This window comes from Parasteatoda tepidariorum, chromosome 2 (genome assembly GCF_043381705.1).
Source record: "Parasteatoda tepidariorum isolate YZ-2023 chromosome 2, CAS_Ptep_4.0, whole genome shotgun sequence".
Lineage (NCBI taxonomy): Eukaryota > Metazoa > Arthropoda > Arachnida > Araneae > Theridiidae > Parasteatoda > Parasteatoda tepidariorum.
This window is the reverse complement of record NC_092205.1, coordinates 48412383-48425539: the sequence shown is the minus strand read 5'-3', so window position 1 is coordinate 48425539 and position 13157 is coordinate 48412383. Positions and strand designations below refer to the sequence as shown.

The following is a 13157-nucleotide window of genomic DNA, read 5'->3' as shown; positions in this document are numbered from 1 at the left end:
ATATTTTAGATGAAATTGGAGTAAATAAAGTCCATCAAAATTTTATGTAATTTAAATGCGAGATTTGAAATTAAAATGTCGCAATAGCGTATAAAAAATATCGGTACTTTCAAAACCTTGTAGAAATGTGTAGCAATAATTTCTAAAATAACGATTGCAAAATAATTTGATTTGCGATAAAATCGTTACAAATAAGCCATGTCAAAAAATGGTTATCTAAATGAGCGATTCTTTACTCGCGATTCGTAATAATATCGTGCTAAAATATCGAAGTTTTAAAAACCGGGCGGAAATGTGCAGCAATAACTGTTGAAGAAAGGATCTAAAGTCATTTAGATTTTCCATGAAGTTTGCACAAATAAAGCGTTTCATAACTTTCAAAAATCGCTATTTCAGAAACTACTTGAAAATGGGTAGCAATAACTACCGAAAAGTCATTGGAATCGGCACATACGAAAAGCGTCAAAAGTGGTAATTAAAATTCGTAAATCGTAATAATGATGTATTAAAAATATTGGGATTTTTAAAACTATGCTGAAATCCGTAGCGTTAACCATCGAAAAACTACATTGATTGAGATTGGGTGCGTCAAAAACTTATAAGTGTAAATTTAAATTACCTAATTTTTTTTATTATTTTTCAAAAACAAATATTTAATTTTTTTTTCTCATTTTGTTCAGATTGCGGCCGCGGGCCGCACATCGAGGGTTGGCGGGCCGCAGGTTGAGCACCCCTAATGTAGATCTTCTCCAAGAATTGTCAAGTGACATTGTGTGAACATCATTAAAATTTATAATATTGGAGATGATCTCTGCTATTTCCAAAATACTAATGCATCTTAAAATTAGTAGGATGACTTGGGGTAATTCCTGATCAAAAAATTCAAACATCTATTTTGTGAAAAAACTATTCAAGATAGAATTTTAATATTTACTGGAAATTTGAGGCTATATGAGATGAGTCCTATGCTCACTTCTTTTGTTTGAAAATCTAATTAGAATTTAAAAGATTTAAAATTTTTAGTGATCATGAATTACCTCTTCTCTTGATCATTTCTGGGGTAATTACTGATCACCAGTTTTTATAGTAAATGGGCTGTTTAAAAAATAATTATACGATGGTAATAAACAAATAAGACATTAAGATCAAACATATAAACCAAAAACATATTTTTAAGCAGCTAATAAAATGTTTTATTTAAAAGCTGTAATAAAGATTAACACTTCAGCTCTGGCAGCAGCTCTCACACTGAAATTTTCATTTTCAATCATTAAAAGAAATTTGCTATTTTTGCTTTCTAGAAGCTTAGTATCCTTTTTAGGCTTATAATTTCTCACCATATTTATATTAGATTAATTTATCAACTTAAAAATTATTCTAACAATGTACACACATAAAATTAAGATACAAGAAAGGTAAAACAAGCTAGAAATGGTGCATATCAGAACAAATTTTGTGATTATAGTTAAAATATATTTTATAGTTGTTTCACTTAATAAATATAAACTGTTATAAAAGAAACGGCAATTAACTATTTATTAGCTATTTTTTATACTATAAGAAGAAATGAAAATGATCAGGAATTACCCAAGTAATCAATAATTACCCCTTCTGTAGGGGGCAACATTTGATATAGTTTCCTATAATCAATTATAATGTTTACAGTAGATGTGAAACAATTAAACAAAAGCTTACACTATTTTTGTATCAAAGAAAAAGAAAGTAACTCAAAATATTTATTATTAAGAGAAGGAGGGGGATCTTTGCAGAAATGTGCACATTTTGAAACCCATCTTTGAAATGGAAAATGCAGAAAACATTTTAAAAGATACTTATTTTGTTAGATTAAACAAAAACTATTATTAAGTAAATGTAGTTATACTTAAGCTACTGTAGTTATACAAGCTTTCTTATCCATGTCTCAAATTTAAAAACTTAGATGATCATTATTTACCCCAGAAACAGAGTGATCGTGAATTACCCTCCCTGGGTCACCCTATTTGATATATTTTCTTATTCTAGTCTCTATTTGCTTCTTAAGTACTAAATCAAAAATACAGTTGAACACATTTATTAAAGGCCCTGATTTAACAAGGTCTTTAATTGGTTGGTATAATGTGAAAGAACTTGGATAAAACCTTATAATTACAGCATGTCATGGTCATAGCTGCCAACTTTACTGGATTTTACGGTAGACTACTGGATTTTGCCAGTTTCTCTTGGTCTACTAGTTTAATCGAAATACTCGTGGTTTTTGTACATTTTGAAAATTTCCCTAAAACTGAGTAAGTTCCCTTAAAAAAATCCCTATTGAAATAGAATTGTGCAAATTATTGCTTTCTTGGTTATTTAAATAAGTGCCACTAATACATAAAGAGGCAAGCTTCATTTATAAAATTCATTTAACTACATTTTAAGCATTAAATGCCTATTACTATTCAAAATTATGAATAAATATAATACATTGCATTTCAAGATCATTTAATGTGAAATTATAACTGAAAAATATTGCAGTTTTTCTATTTTGATGACTATAAAAATCCTTAAAATTCTCCATCTGTAAAATATTTAGTTCATTGTGCAGCAATTATAAAATTTATATTATTTTGTAAAATCTGCTGGATTTTTTGCTGTCCGTGTTTGCAGCTTATGCATGGTTTTAAGAAATAATTTTTCTTTAAAAGGATTAAAGAAAACAAGGAAAGGATTTAAAAACAATGTAATACTCGTGTCTTGTTATGACTCGGGCAAAAGCAATAACTGACAATGGATGTTGTTATGCAAATCATTGAGTTTATATACCAATGTTACTCTTGTATCTGCTCTTCTAGCTTCTAGCATAATACTCATCAAATATTTGTAAAATGTTGAATTTGGTAGTGAAGGAGAAACAAACCAATGCTTACTGCATCCATAGATACGAGTTTCTGGGAAATTATAGACTTTTGTGCAGTCGATAAGTGTTAGTGATAATGTATTTAACACCATTTCATATTGTACATCAAGTAATTACTGAGTTTCAATCACAATAAAGAGAAAATTCAAATGTTATTCAAATCAGTATAAATAAGAATCTATAAATAGTAAACCATTCAAAAACATTTTTTAGCTTATTTTTATATATTATATTCTGAGTATTTGGCAGGCACAGGTTTAACCAGCGAATTGACTCGCTCCCTGTGTTTTTATTATTGACAAGTTTCATATATTTCTGTGCAAAATATTTGAATTTTTAATAAAATGACAATGAAAACTTGACTAGGTGGAGGGTTTTTCTTTAACAAAATTATGTCTTTACTTTCAGGCTTCTGCTGCATCTGTGACAACTTCTTTGACTGCTGCCAGTAATCAAACTTTGCAGCAACAACAGCAGCAATTACGACTTCAAAGGCTACAAATGGAGCGTGAACGACTGCGTTTAAGACAACAAGAAATATTGAGAGTAATGAAGTCTTTGATTTGCTGATCTTCTTTCAGACTTGTATTTTGCAATTCTTAAATCCATTTTTGTTGTATCAAACTGCATTTAATTTGAACAAATTAAAGCAGGGGTGATTGTATTTTGGGTTTACTCCGGGATTCTGAGTTTTTTGCATCACCTTTCTGGGTCTAAAAATTAGGAGCCGGTTGGTTTCCAAAAAACTTTTCACAGAATTCTGCAATTTAAATTTGAAACTTTTGGTGCATCTTGTTAGTGAAACTTTCACTGGCAGATTCAGTGGAGTAATTATTCTCGATATGGTACTTTAATAAGTTCCAATAAAATTTAAAAAATTCCCTATGAAGTAAATTTTTTAAATAGTTTACTATATTTGTTTATATATCATTTATTTCAGCTTGTTATTTATACTTAATTATACTTTATTACTTATTTATACTTTACTAGGAATTATTTTAATTCAAGTTTTCTCTTATCTCTTTTTAGAACTCAAATTTAGGAAATTCAAGTCCAACACTCAATGTAAGTTTCTTTTGTAATGTGTGTTTTGTTTTTTCATTAGTAATCATCAAATGATGAAAAAAATGCAATATTAATGTAACGTTCCAGTTAATGTCATTTACGGTAACACTTGTAGGTCTCAAATTTTGGCGAAACATTGTAATTTTTTTGTGTGCACTATGCATTGATACATTATTTATAGATACATTATACATTGAAAAATTAACTATACAAGTTTTTTCATACTTTAAGTGTAAACTCAAATTTCTTAGCAATAAAAAAAAGAGGGAATGTTTTATTTCTTCATTCTATCCTCTGGCATATTTCTTCATTTCATCCATATTCATGAAAATTTCTAATTGATTTCTGGATTTTTGCAGTTTATTTATTTTTAAATATATGTTAGGTTTGCATTCAAATTGAGAAATTTAGGACAGGACAAAGAAATAAGAATTATACGCTGGAAACAAAGAGAAAAATCAGATAATCATTTATATCTTATTGTATTCAATTCGCAATATCGTTTATAATTTTGAATGCAGTATATTATAAATCAGACTAATATTTCGGAGTACATTTTTTTCTTTCTTAGGTAAAGTAAAATTCTGCCTGTTTTTAATTCATAACTATGTAATGCCTAGCCTACCTTGATTTGCTAAATTCGTTACAGATGTCATTAAAATAACAAAGAGCTATTCACTGATTTCTAATTTTTTTCGAGTGAAATTTTTTTTTTTTTTAATTTATTAGTCTTAAAAGTATTACTTTCTTACACAGATGTTTAAATCACTTTTTCTTTAATATCTCCAATCATTTTGAAACAATGTTACAGGAATATCTTATGAGAAAAACATTGCAAGAAGAAGGTGTTGCTAATTCATCCTCATCAAATAGACACACTGATGCATCTCAATCTAATTCAACTAATCTAGACCCCTTTATAAGTGCTGATGCCGATTTTCATTCCCGCCAAGAGAGCGGTGATAGTGGTTTAGGATTGAGTTCTAATTACAGTTTACCCAACACTCCTGAAGATTATTTGATGGGCATGGATGAAGGAACAGAAGGTAAGAAATTGTATTATTCACTGATATTTTAAAATTGTTCAGTTATTTAAGTTTGCGCAATTCTAATTGGGTCGGAGAATTATATATTTTGTAAAATATTTGCTGTTTAAATGAGGAAAATGTCAACTACAGGGTATCAGCGCACCTGGAAAGTCATGAAAAATCATGGAAGGTCATGAATTTCTGTGTTGAACGAAATTTGTCATGAAATATTATGTTTTAACTATATTTTTGAAAAAATCATATGAAGTTATGGATTTAGGTTTGCAGAAAATTTTGATTTTTAAATTGGAATCCCCCCCCCCAATTTCATGGTGTTCTGAATTAGTAACAAAATCCTCACTCAGAGTGATATTTTTATTAAAATATAAATATAAAATGTTATTTTATCATGCTCTTTAAAAATTATAGTGTTCTTTCAAAAAATGAATGAAAAAACATCATTTCTAGAGCAAAGTATCTTCTGTAATTTCAGAATTTTTGTAATTAATTATTTTTTTAATTTTATCAATTTAAAATTCTAGCTGAAGCAAGCCAGTCATTGGCAATTTTTTTTTAAATTCTGAAATCAGAACAGAAAAACCAGGAGTATTTCCTTCCCTTCTGATGGACAAGAAAAGTGTCTTTAGAATATAATTCTGCAGAAAAAAAGAGGAAAAAAATATTTGCTCAGCTAGTATTTTTTCAGCTATTTTATTGCTTCAACTCTTTCTTTACTCTGTTTTTGAATTTTAAAATCAATAAATATGAAGATGCAGAGTATAACAGTTTTGGTTATACCTATCATTTAAATTTATTATTCTGTTTTTGTCGGAGAAAATAGTAACTTTTTTAAGTCATAAAAAGTTCTTGGAATTAGTCATGAAAAGTCATGAATTTGAAAATCTAAAATGTAGCAGATACCCTGCAAATACTGTAGCAAAATATATCAAATAATAACAAGAAAACCTGCAGTGATATCCTTGATACCAATTGTAGCTGCTCCCTATCTTTGGTCAAGTTGGACATAGTATACTTTATTTAGTGTTGGCATATGTTTCATATCCCACTCCTGTATAGTTAAGGCAGTAAACTTTTTTATGGTAGGAGAACTATCATTTTTGAAATGAAATTTTAAAATTCTATATGTAATTATCAGCAAGCTTTAATTGTTTTATTGCTAAAGTTGATGGACCAGAGCAAGGTTCCCAGCGGTCAGGAAATTTTATTTTAACTCCAAAAGTCAGGGAAAGCTGTAATTTTTTATTGCAAAATCCTAGAATATTCCTTAATCATATCTGAAAATAACAGTCTTAAAATTGTCAGTAACGGTAATCAGTTATTGAGATTCAAGTTAAATAATTCTAACATCTATTGCAATTGTTTTTTGTAAAAATTTTGCATTTTAGTCAAACTAAAATTTTCTCATCTCATTTAATGATATTGTATTACCCAAAAACTGTAATATTTCGCATTTCAAATAAAAGGATCAAAATTTTCGGATGAAAATGTGCTCTCGGTTTTCATTGAAATTTACCTGGGAAAGTCAGGGAATTTTCTTTTTGTAAAATTAAGTGGGAACCCTGCAGAGTCGAAAAGAAATCTGGAAAGACAAGTCACCATCAGAAATTAGTAACTTGTGCATTTAGTAAAATTTTTATGTCATTTAATTACTTTCTTTTTATTACATCCTAACATTTTAGTTCCCAAGAAGAGTCGCCTAAATTTTTTGATTTTTTAACAACTTTGTAATCAGATACACGACTTATGAAAAGAATGAGCTGCTTCTTGGTTAAAAATTCTGAAATATCAACTATTTGCTTCTATATTTTATTTATAAAAACTCTTAACTTACACATTCTAATTGTTTCGTTTCATATTCAATGGCTGTCAGAAAAAACTTAAAATATCTACCGCTTGCTCACTATGCAACATTCTATAATAAATCTTCAAATAGTCAGCACTAATCTTGGCTAAGCTGAAAATTAGTTGCAAAAGTTTTAAATAATTGTCTGAATGTCTCTTTTATGACTTTTCTTTAAAATTATGAGTCCATTAAAGAGTTAAAGAATCAAAATTTATCTTAAAATAACCCTTTATATAACCACTTGTCATGTTTATCAAGGGTCTTTTTTGATTTTATTTTTGTTTCACACAAGAATAAAATCAAGAGTGAAACCAGATTGTAATGAAGTTTAAAAAGCGATCAAAATGCATTGATTTCTTTAAACTGTTCTGGCAATTAAATCGTACAAACTCCACAATAAAATTAATTCAAAAGTATCTAGGAGATAGCTTGTGCAATTCAATTAAAAGTAGAAGTGGGGGGAAAGAATTAAATAAAGGCCTTATGCATTGGAGAGGCAGGTCACAAAATATTATCTTTAAATGGAGATAATCATCAGAGTGTCATTAAACTGAGACTTAACCTATAGCACAAGATTAGAATGGATTACTTCTATTGTAGTGAATAATAATGTGAAGAAGAAGAAAAACTTTTTCCTTCTGAAAATGTCTATTTTCCATGAATTTACATCTTATAGCTCATAATTATTTGAATATACTATACAATAAGAATAGAGCACACTATAATTATTTTTTTCAAATGAAGTATATATGCCAGATCTATATATATATATATTATTTCTTTTAAAGATGTACTACTTGATATTGCTGAGTTGAACTTAGAACCTATACCTGGTGGAGCTTTAGACATGGTTCCTGAAAACATGGATTCTGATGATTTGGAACCAAGCTTACATGTACGTTATGCATGCATTCACTAATGCTTAATGTATTTTAAATTTTTTTTAAGCAGGAAAAGCAAATTATTCTGAGATTAAGGGTTACAAATAAATACTTTAATGTTAAACCAAAAATTATAGTTACTAATTATTTGTGTGTTTTAACTTCAAAATTAGTGAGTTTTTATTACATAGCTGAGCGAGTCCAACATTTAGAAGAATTCAGTTTATCCTTATAAAAACTGAGAGAAGCATTTATTATTATTACACTTTAATAATTAATAAGTAAATAAGCATTAATTATTACACTTTAATAATTAATGCTTATTTACTTGGAAAGCAAGAATATCTTTTTGATTTTGTAATGCTTTGTGAAACTTTCTAAGAAGGAAAAAAAAAAAAATTTTTTTAAACTAATTTATTTTATCTTATAATTTTGATAGTCTTATTTTGAGGACAAGAGATATAAATTATAGAAAAAGTGAGATATAAATTATATGTATGAAACTCCATTTTTTTTATTATTATGATTTTACTTTTTTTTTATTACTTTCAGTTTTTGATTTTAGCATTTTGCTGCAGCTATGTCATCATTTAGATTCGACCACATTGCACTGAAATTTAAATGTTATAACTTTTTATCAAGACAATTAAAGTTTAACTTAAATAATCTCAAGGAATCATATTGTTATAAACAGAATCTTAAATTTATATATTATGTTATATTTTCTCTATTTTAGCAACATGCTATATGTGATGACTATATATGATAGGAATAAGATTGTGTTTTTATGTAAGCTATGTTTCAATAAGCTTATAATCAATGTTGAATGGTTTAAAAAGTAATCTCGATTTCATAGGCATGTATTCTTTTTTCTTGCTTTTAAAATTAAATGTAACTGCTCGAATTATCTATTCTACCACATATTTAGTGAAGTTATTATCCTTTAAAAATTATTACAGCTTTTACTATTACTTGCATTTTAGTCGTGTTATTTATGCTATTATATGATAATCTTGAAGCTGCCTGTCATGATTTTCTCAGTATGCTTGATAAAGGGGCTGTAGTATATGTAAGAATAAAATTAAGTGTAAAAATAGTTTTTTCATTTCATTTTAAAGATCATTCAAACTTACTAAAATATTTTATTTTGGGAAATTTAGTTTGAGAGTATTTTTATTATTGCAATTCTTTTTTTTTTCTTTCTAACTGACTGTTAGAAAGTAAAAAATCATTATATAATCTTAAAAAATTGTGAACCTACCTTATTGAAGAATTTATCTGAACTTATTACTGACATTTGGCACTCTGAAATTCTGCCAAAGGATTAGAATATTAGCAATTTGTGTCCAATTCACTAGAGAGGAGATCCTTTGACGTGTGCCAACTATCGTGTTATTAGTCTGTTTTGTATAACTTATAAAATTCTATCAAGGAATTTATTTCTCTGGCACTTGAGAGAGTTATTTGTGATTCAAACATCAATACCAGTGGTTACATTTTTACTAGATCAGTACAACTGCTTACATATACTGATGTAATTGCTCATTCTCTTCTTACCCTGAAAGAGGCATTTCTTGCCCTTGAAGTGGTTGCAAGACAAATGGGCTTAGTCATAAATGTAGGGATAACAAAATATATGTTATTCTCAAGAAACATCGTCCCAGACCCCTATCTTGGAATAGATTTGAAACAGTAAGGAGTTTTCTTTACGTAGGATCAATTATTACTATTGATAGCAGAATGTCTCCTGAAATAAAATAAAAAAACGACTATCTGGCAAATAGGGCTGAGAAGATTTATAAAATCTAGGTTTCTTTCTAGAAAAACTAAGTTCTTGTCAGGCCAGTCTATGCATATGCTTCTGCAGCTTGGACAGTGATAAAACTGGAAGAAAATTTTATCACAATATTTGAAAGAAAGATTTTGCGGAGTATATTAGGTGGTGTAAGTGAAAACAATAACTGGGGAAGGAGATTTAACTTTGAACTGTACAAGAGATTTATAAACATCCCGAATTATTAAATACATAAAAATAAATAGAATGAATTGGATGGCCAAACATGATTTGAATGAGTAATGACACTACAATAAAAAAAGATATTACTTTATAGACCCACTCGAACAAGAAAGCAGGGAAGGCAGCGGTTGAGATGAGCTGACTCGTTGGAGTCTGATTTTCGTGTAGTTAATAAGGAATCAGAGATAAATCAAGTTGTTATGGCGAAATCTTCAGAGGAAGGCTGTTTGGCCAGAATGATAATGATATTAAATTTGTTTCTCTAAATATACTTTAAAATATATTTGTAAAAGAAAAAAGAATTATAAAATTCACTTCAACCTTCAAGGAAAATATTGATTCAATCAATTAATCAAAAGCGACAAGATTCCATGCCAAAAATTTAGAGGATAAAACTCATTATATACTGCAAAAAACCTATTAGTTAATAAATTGTAAGTGTAAGTTTTAATGTAGAAGAATGAAAAAACTTTAAATATGTTAAATAAAAATATTTCATTGTGTGTACTAAGATAATTAATCTTATCATTAATAGAAGAAAGTATGATATATTGTTCTATATTTACTTTGGTTATAAAAAAAAAATTTAAAAAAAACATGCTAAGACTTGTGAAATTTTAGATTATTAACATAATTACTTATTTACATATCGGCTCTACAGTTCATGAAGAACCTTGGCCTCTTCTACCACACAACTCCATTTTTTCTAATCCTTGGCCTTTACCCTTCAATTGTGGATTTTTTTATTTTATTTATTTTTTCAGATCTCTTTCTACCTCCTCAAGCCATTTTTTTCCTAGGGTGTCTGACCTTTCTCTTTTGTTGCTCTTTCCTCACTCATTAACTCCATTGTATTCTTTCAGTTTTTATTACATTTCTTTATAGTTTACCAAACTCTATATTACTCCTAATTCTCCATCTTTGATTTGTCCACAGGGTGCATACCTTCTTCAAAAAGTGCTTAAAGGTGCTTATTCTCGATTTTCTCTTTTTCAAAATGAAATTTTTCCTTTACCATGTTGATTATGCAGAAAGACATAGTTCACATTGTTCTATTCAACTTTTTCACAATTAATTCAAGCCCAATCTATTTCGGCGTATTGTCAGTCCATAGCATATGAAAACGCCATTCGTTTTACATGATTCAATACTTCGTGATTTTTGACACAATTGTCAAAAACAATGCCAAAAGTTTTTTTTTTCTTTTGGGATGACGGTTAAAACAAGATAAAACCGCCAATTGTCAAAAGCTTTCCAACCCTGCCAAGTTATAATATTTTTTTAGAGTGCTTAAAAATATTTTTGAGTGCTTGAGAAGCGCTTATTTTTTGTTGAATAATTTGGCTTTGCACCCTGGTCCATATATTTTCCTGAAAATCTTTCTCTAAAAAGTAATAAGTATTTTTACTTTATTCTATGAGGTAGTCCAAGTTTCTGCTGCACATTTGACAATGAGTCTAATTATTGTTTATAATTGTAGTTTCAATTTTCTTGAAAGTGGAGATATTTAAGCATTGAAAAGTTTATTAACATACTAATAAGTTGAATTGCCTAAGATTTAAATCATTAAAAATTAGACAGAGTTGACTAAATGTCTTCATTTGTGTCTTTTTAATGTAATTTAGTAGTAAATAAAATTAAAGTTTTTGATGGGTTTTTTTTATATATATTTTAATGTTCTGTGTTTTCTTACGCTTCATGCTATTGTTACTTCTAACTCCCTTTTATGTTTTAATCAATATTACTTGTTTTAAAATTTACTGAATATCAATTTTATTATAGGAGGAATTGAATCCAGATATTTTGTCAGACGTTGAAGCACTTCTCAACAAGGAATCTGTTATGAAATGGTTGTAAACAAACAAGTTTTTCACAATAATGGAAATTCATTTTTAGAAAGAACTTGTTTCTTTTATACAAGACGCATTGAACAATTTTCTGATTTCTTTGTTTTAAAAATTGTGGACTGTTCTTATTATGTATTTCTTTTTATTATTAGTCTAAAGGTCCAGGTGTATTTAGAAATTAGTTATTTTTCTCTCAATTATAAATTTTAATTTTTCTATACAAAATGTTGAAAGTTAATAGTACTTTGAAATTTTGTGTTACTTGAAATTTTAATCTTTTATATTTTAAAACGTACTGTTGAAGTTTCTGTTTTAATGCTGTGAGTTATTTAAATGTGCACAGCTTAATAATATTATTAGCATGAGCAAAATTAAAAATGTTTTTAACACTTATATTTATTTATTAATGTTCAATTTAATATTTGAAATTTAATCAATATTCAAATAAAACTACCAGTGTTAAGTTTACTTTTGTTACATAGTTTGACATACTGAATCATAGTTCATAATCTTTCTAACAGCATTTTTAAAAAAAATAATAACTATTATAAATACCTTAGTGTAATATTTATTGAATTGATATTTATTTTTTGTTTGATTTGCTGAGTATTTAGAAATTATGATTTGTTTATAACAAAACATAATAATTCATAAATTAATTGTAACTGTTTACTTAAATCAATTACAATTATTTCAATCTTCTTTTTTTTTAATCAGCTAAATTTTTTTATGAAAAAAATTATTGATTTAAATCAACTGATTGAAGAAAAAAAACATTGATGTTTATGGAAGGCATTTTAATATAAGATTGTTTAATTTTGTTGATTTTCATAGTTTTAAGTTATATTCTAGGGCATTATAAATTTTCAACTACTAAAACTGCATTTGTATTTAGTGCATAATAAAAACCAGCACTTTTGAAATGACATTTTAAAAATCTTATAATAATGTCTTTAGATTTTATGCAGATTTATTTGTGTAATTGTAAAAAGTAGTTTTTGAATATTGAATTTTCTACAAAAAAAGCTGGATAGCTATGTATTCATACCTTTAAAGCATTAAAAGGAAATAATTCTAATTTGGCATAAATATGCAAAGACTAATTCAGATAGACTTTTTCTTATAGTAATATTTTTTTAAATTATAAATTGGTAAGTTATAAATTATTCTATTTAAAAATATATTTGAATCTACAATTAAAGTAAGTGCCTGCTCATATTTAAAAAAAAAAAAAACAATCTTGTCATTTCTGAAGTTAGAAAGAAAGGTACTCAACAAATATAAAGTAATTATATTAATTGTCTATTTTTCAGTAATTAAAAGAACAAATCCTGAATATTAGTAAAGCTTCTTTAGTAGAAGGGTATATCAAATATTTCATTAATAAAGAATATAAGTGCTTTAAACTCTTTGTTATTGTTGATATTACTTGGTGTCCTATGCCAGAAAGGTTAGTAGGGGAAAAAAACTGATTCTTCTTGAGTTAGTCTTCTATTGTGCCTTTTTATCAGTGCCTTAAAAGAAATGTTTTAAATTTTTTAATATGTTCATAAGTTTTA

The 13157-nt window shown here is 27.5% G+C and overlaps 1 protein-coding gene across 1 annotated transcript in view; it reads left to right on the top strand.

The window, feature by feature from the left end:
• The window catches only part of LOC107437904 (transcriptional coactivator YAP1), a 22013-nt gene extending 9177 nt beyond the window's left edge, over positions 1-12836 (top strand). Inside the window, exons 4-8 of the mRNA XM_021147804.3 lie at positions 3305-3442; positions 3926-3961; positions 4773-5007; positions 7642-7748; positions 11534-12836. Of these exons, the coding sequence (XP_021003463.1) occupies positions 3305-3442; positions 3926-3961; positions 4773-5007; positions 7642-7748; positions 11534-11608 (591 nt within the window). The 3' untranslated portion in view covers positions 11609-12836. The remainder of the gene's footprint in view (positions 1-3304; positions 3443-3925; positions 3962-4772; positions 5008-7641; positions 7749-11533) is intronic.
• The last annotated feature ends 321 nt before the right edge of the window (positions 12837-13157 follow it).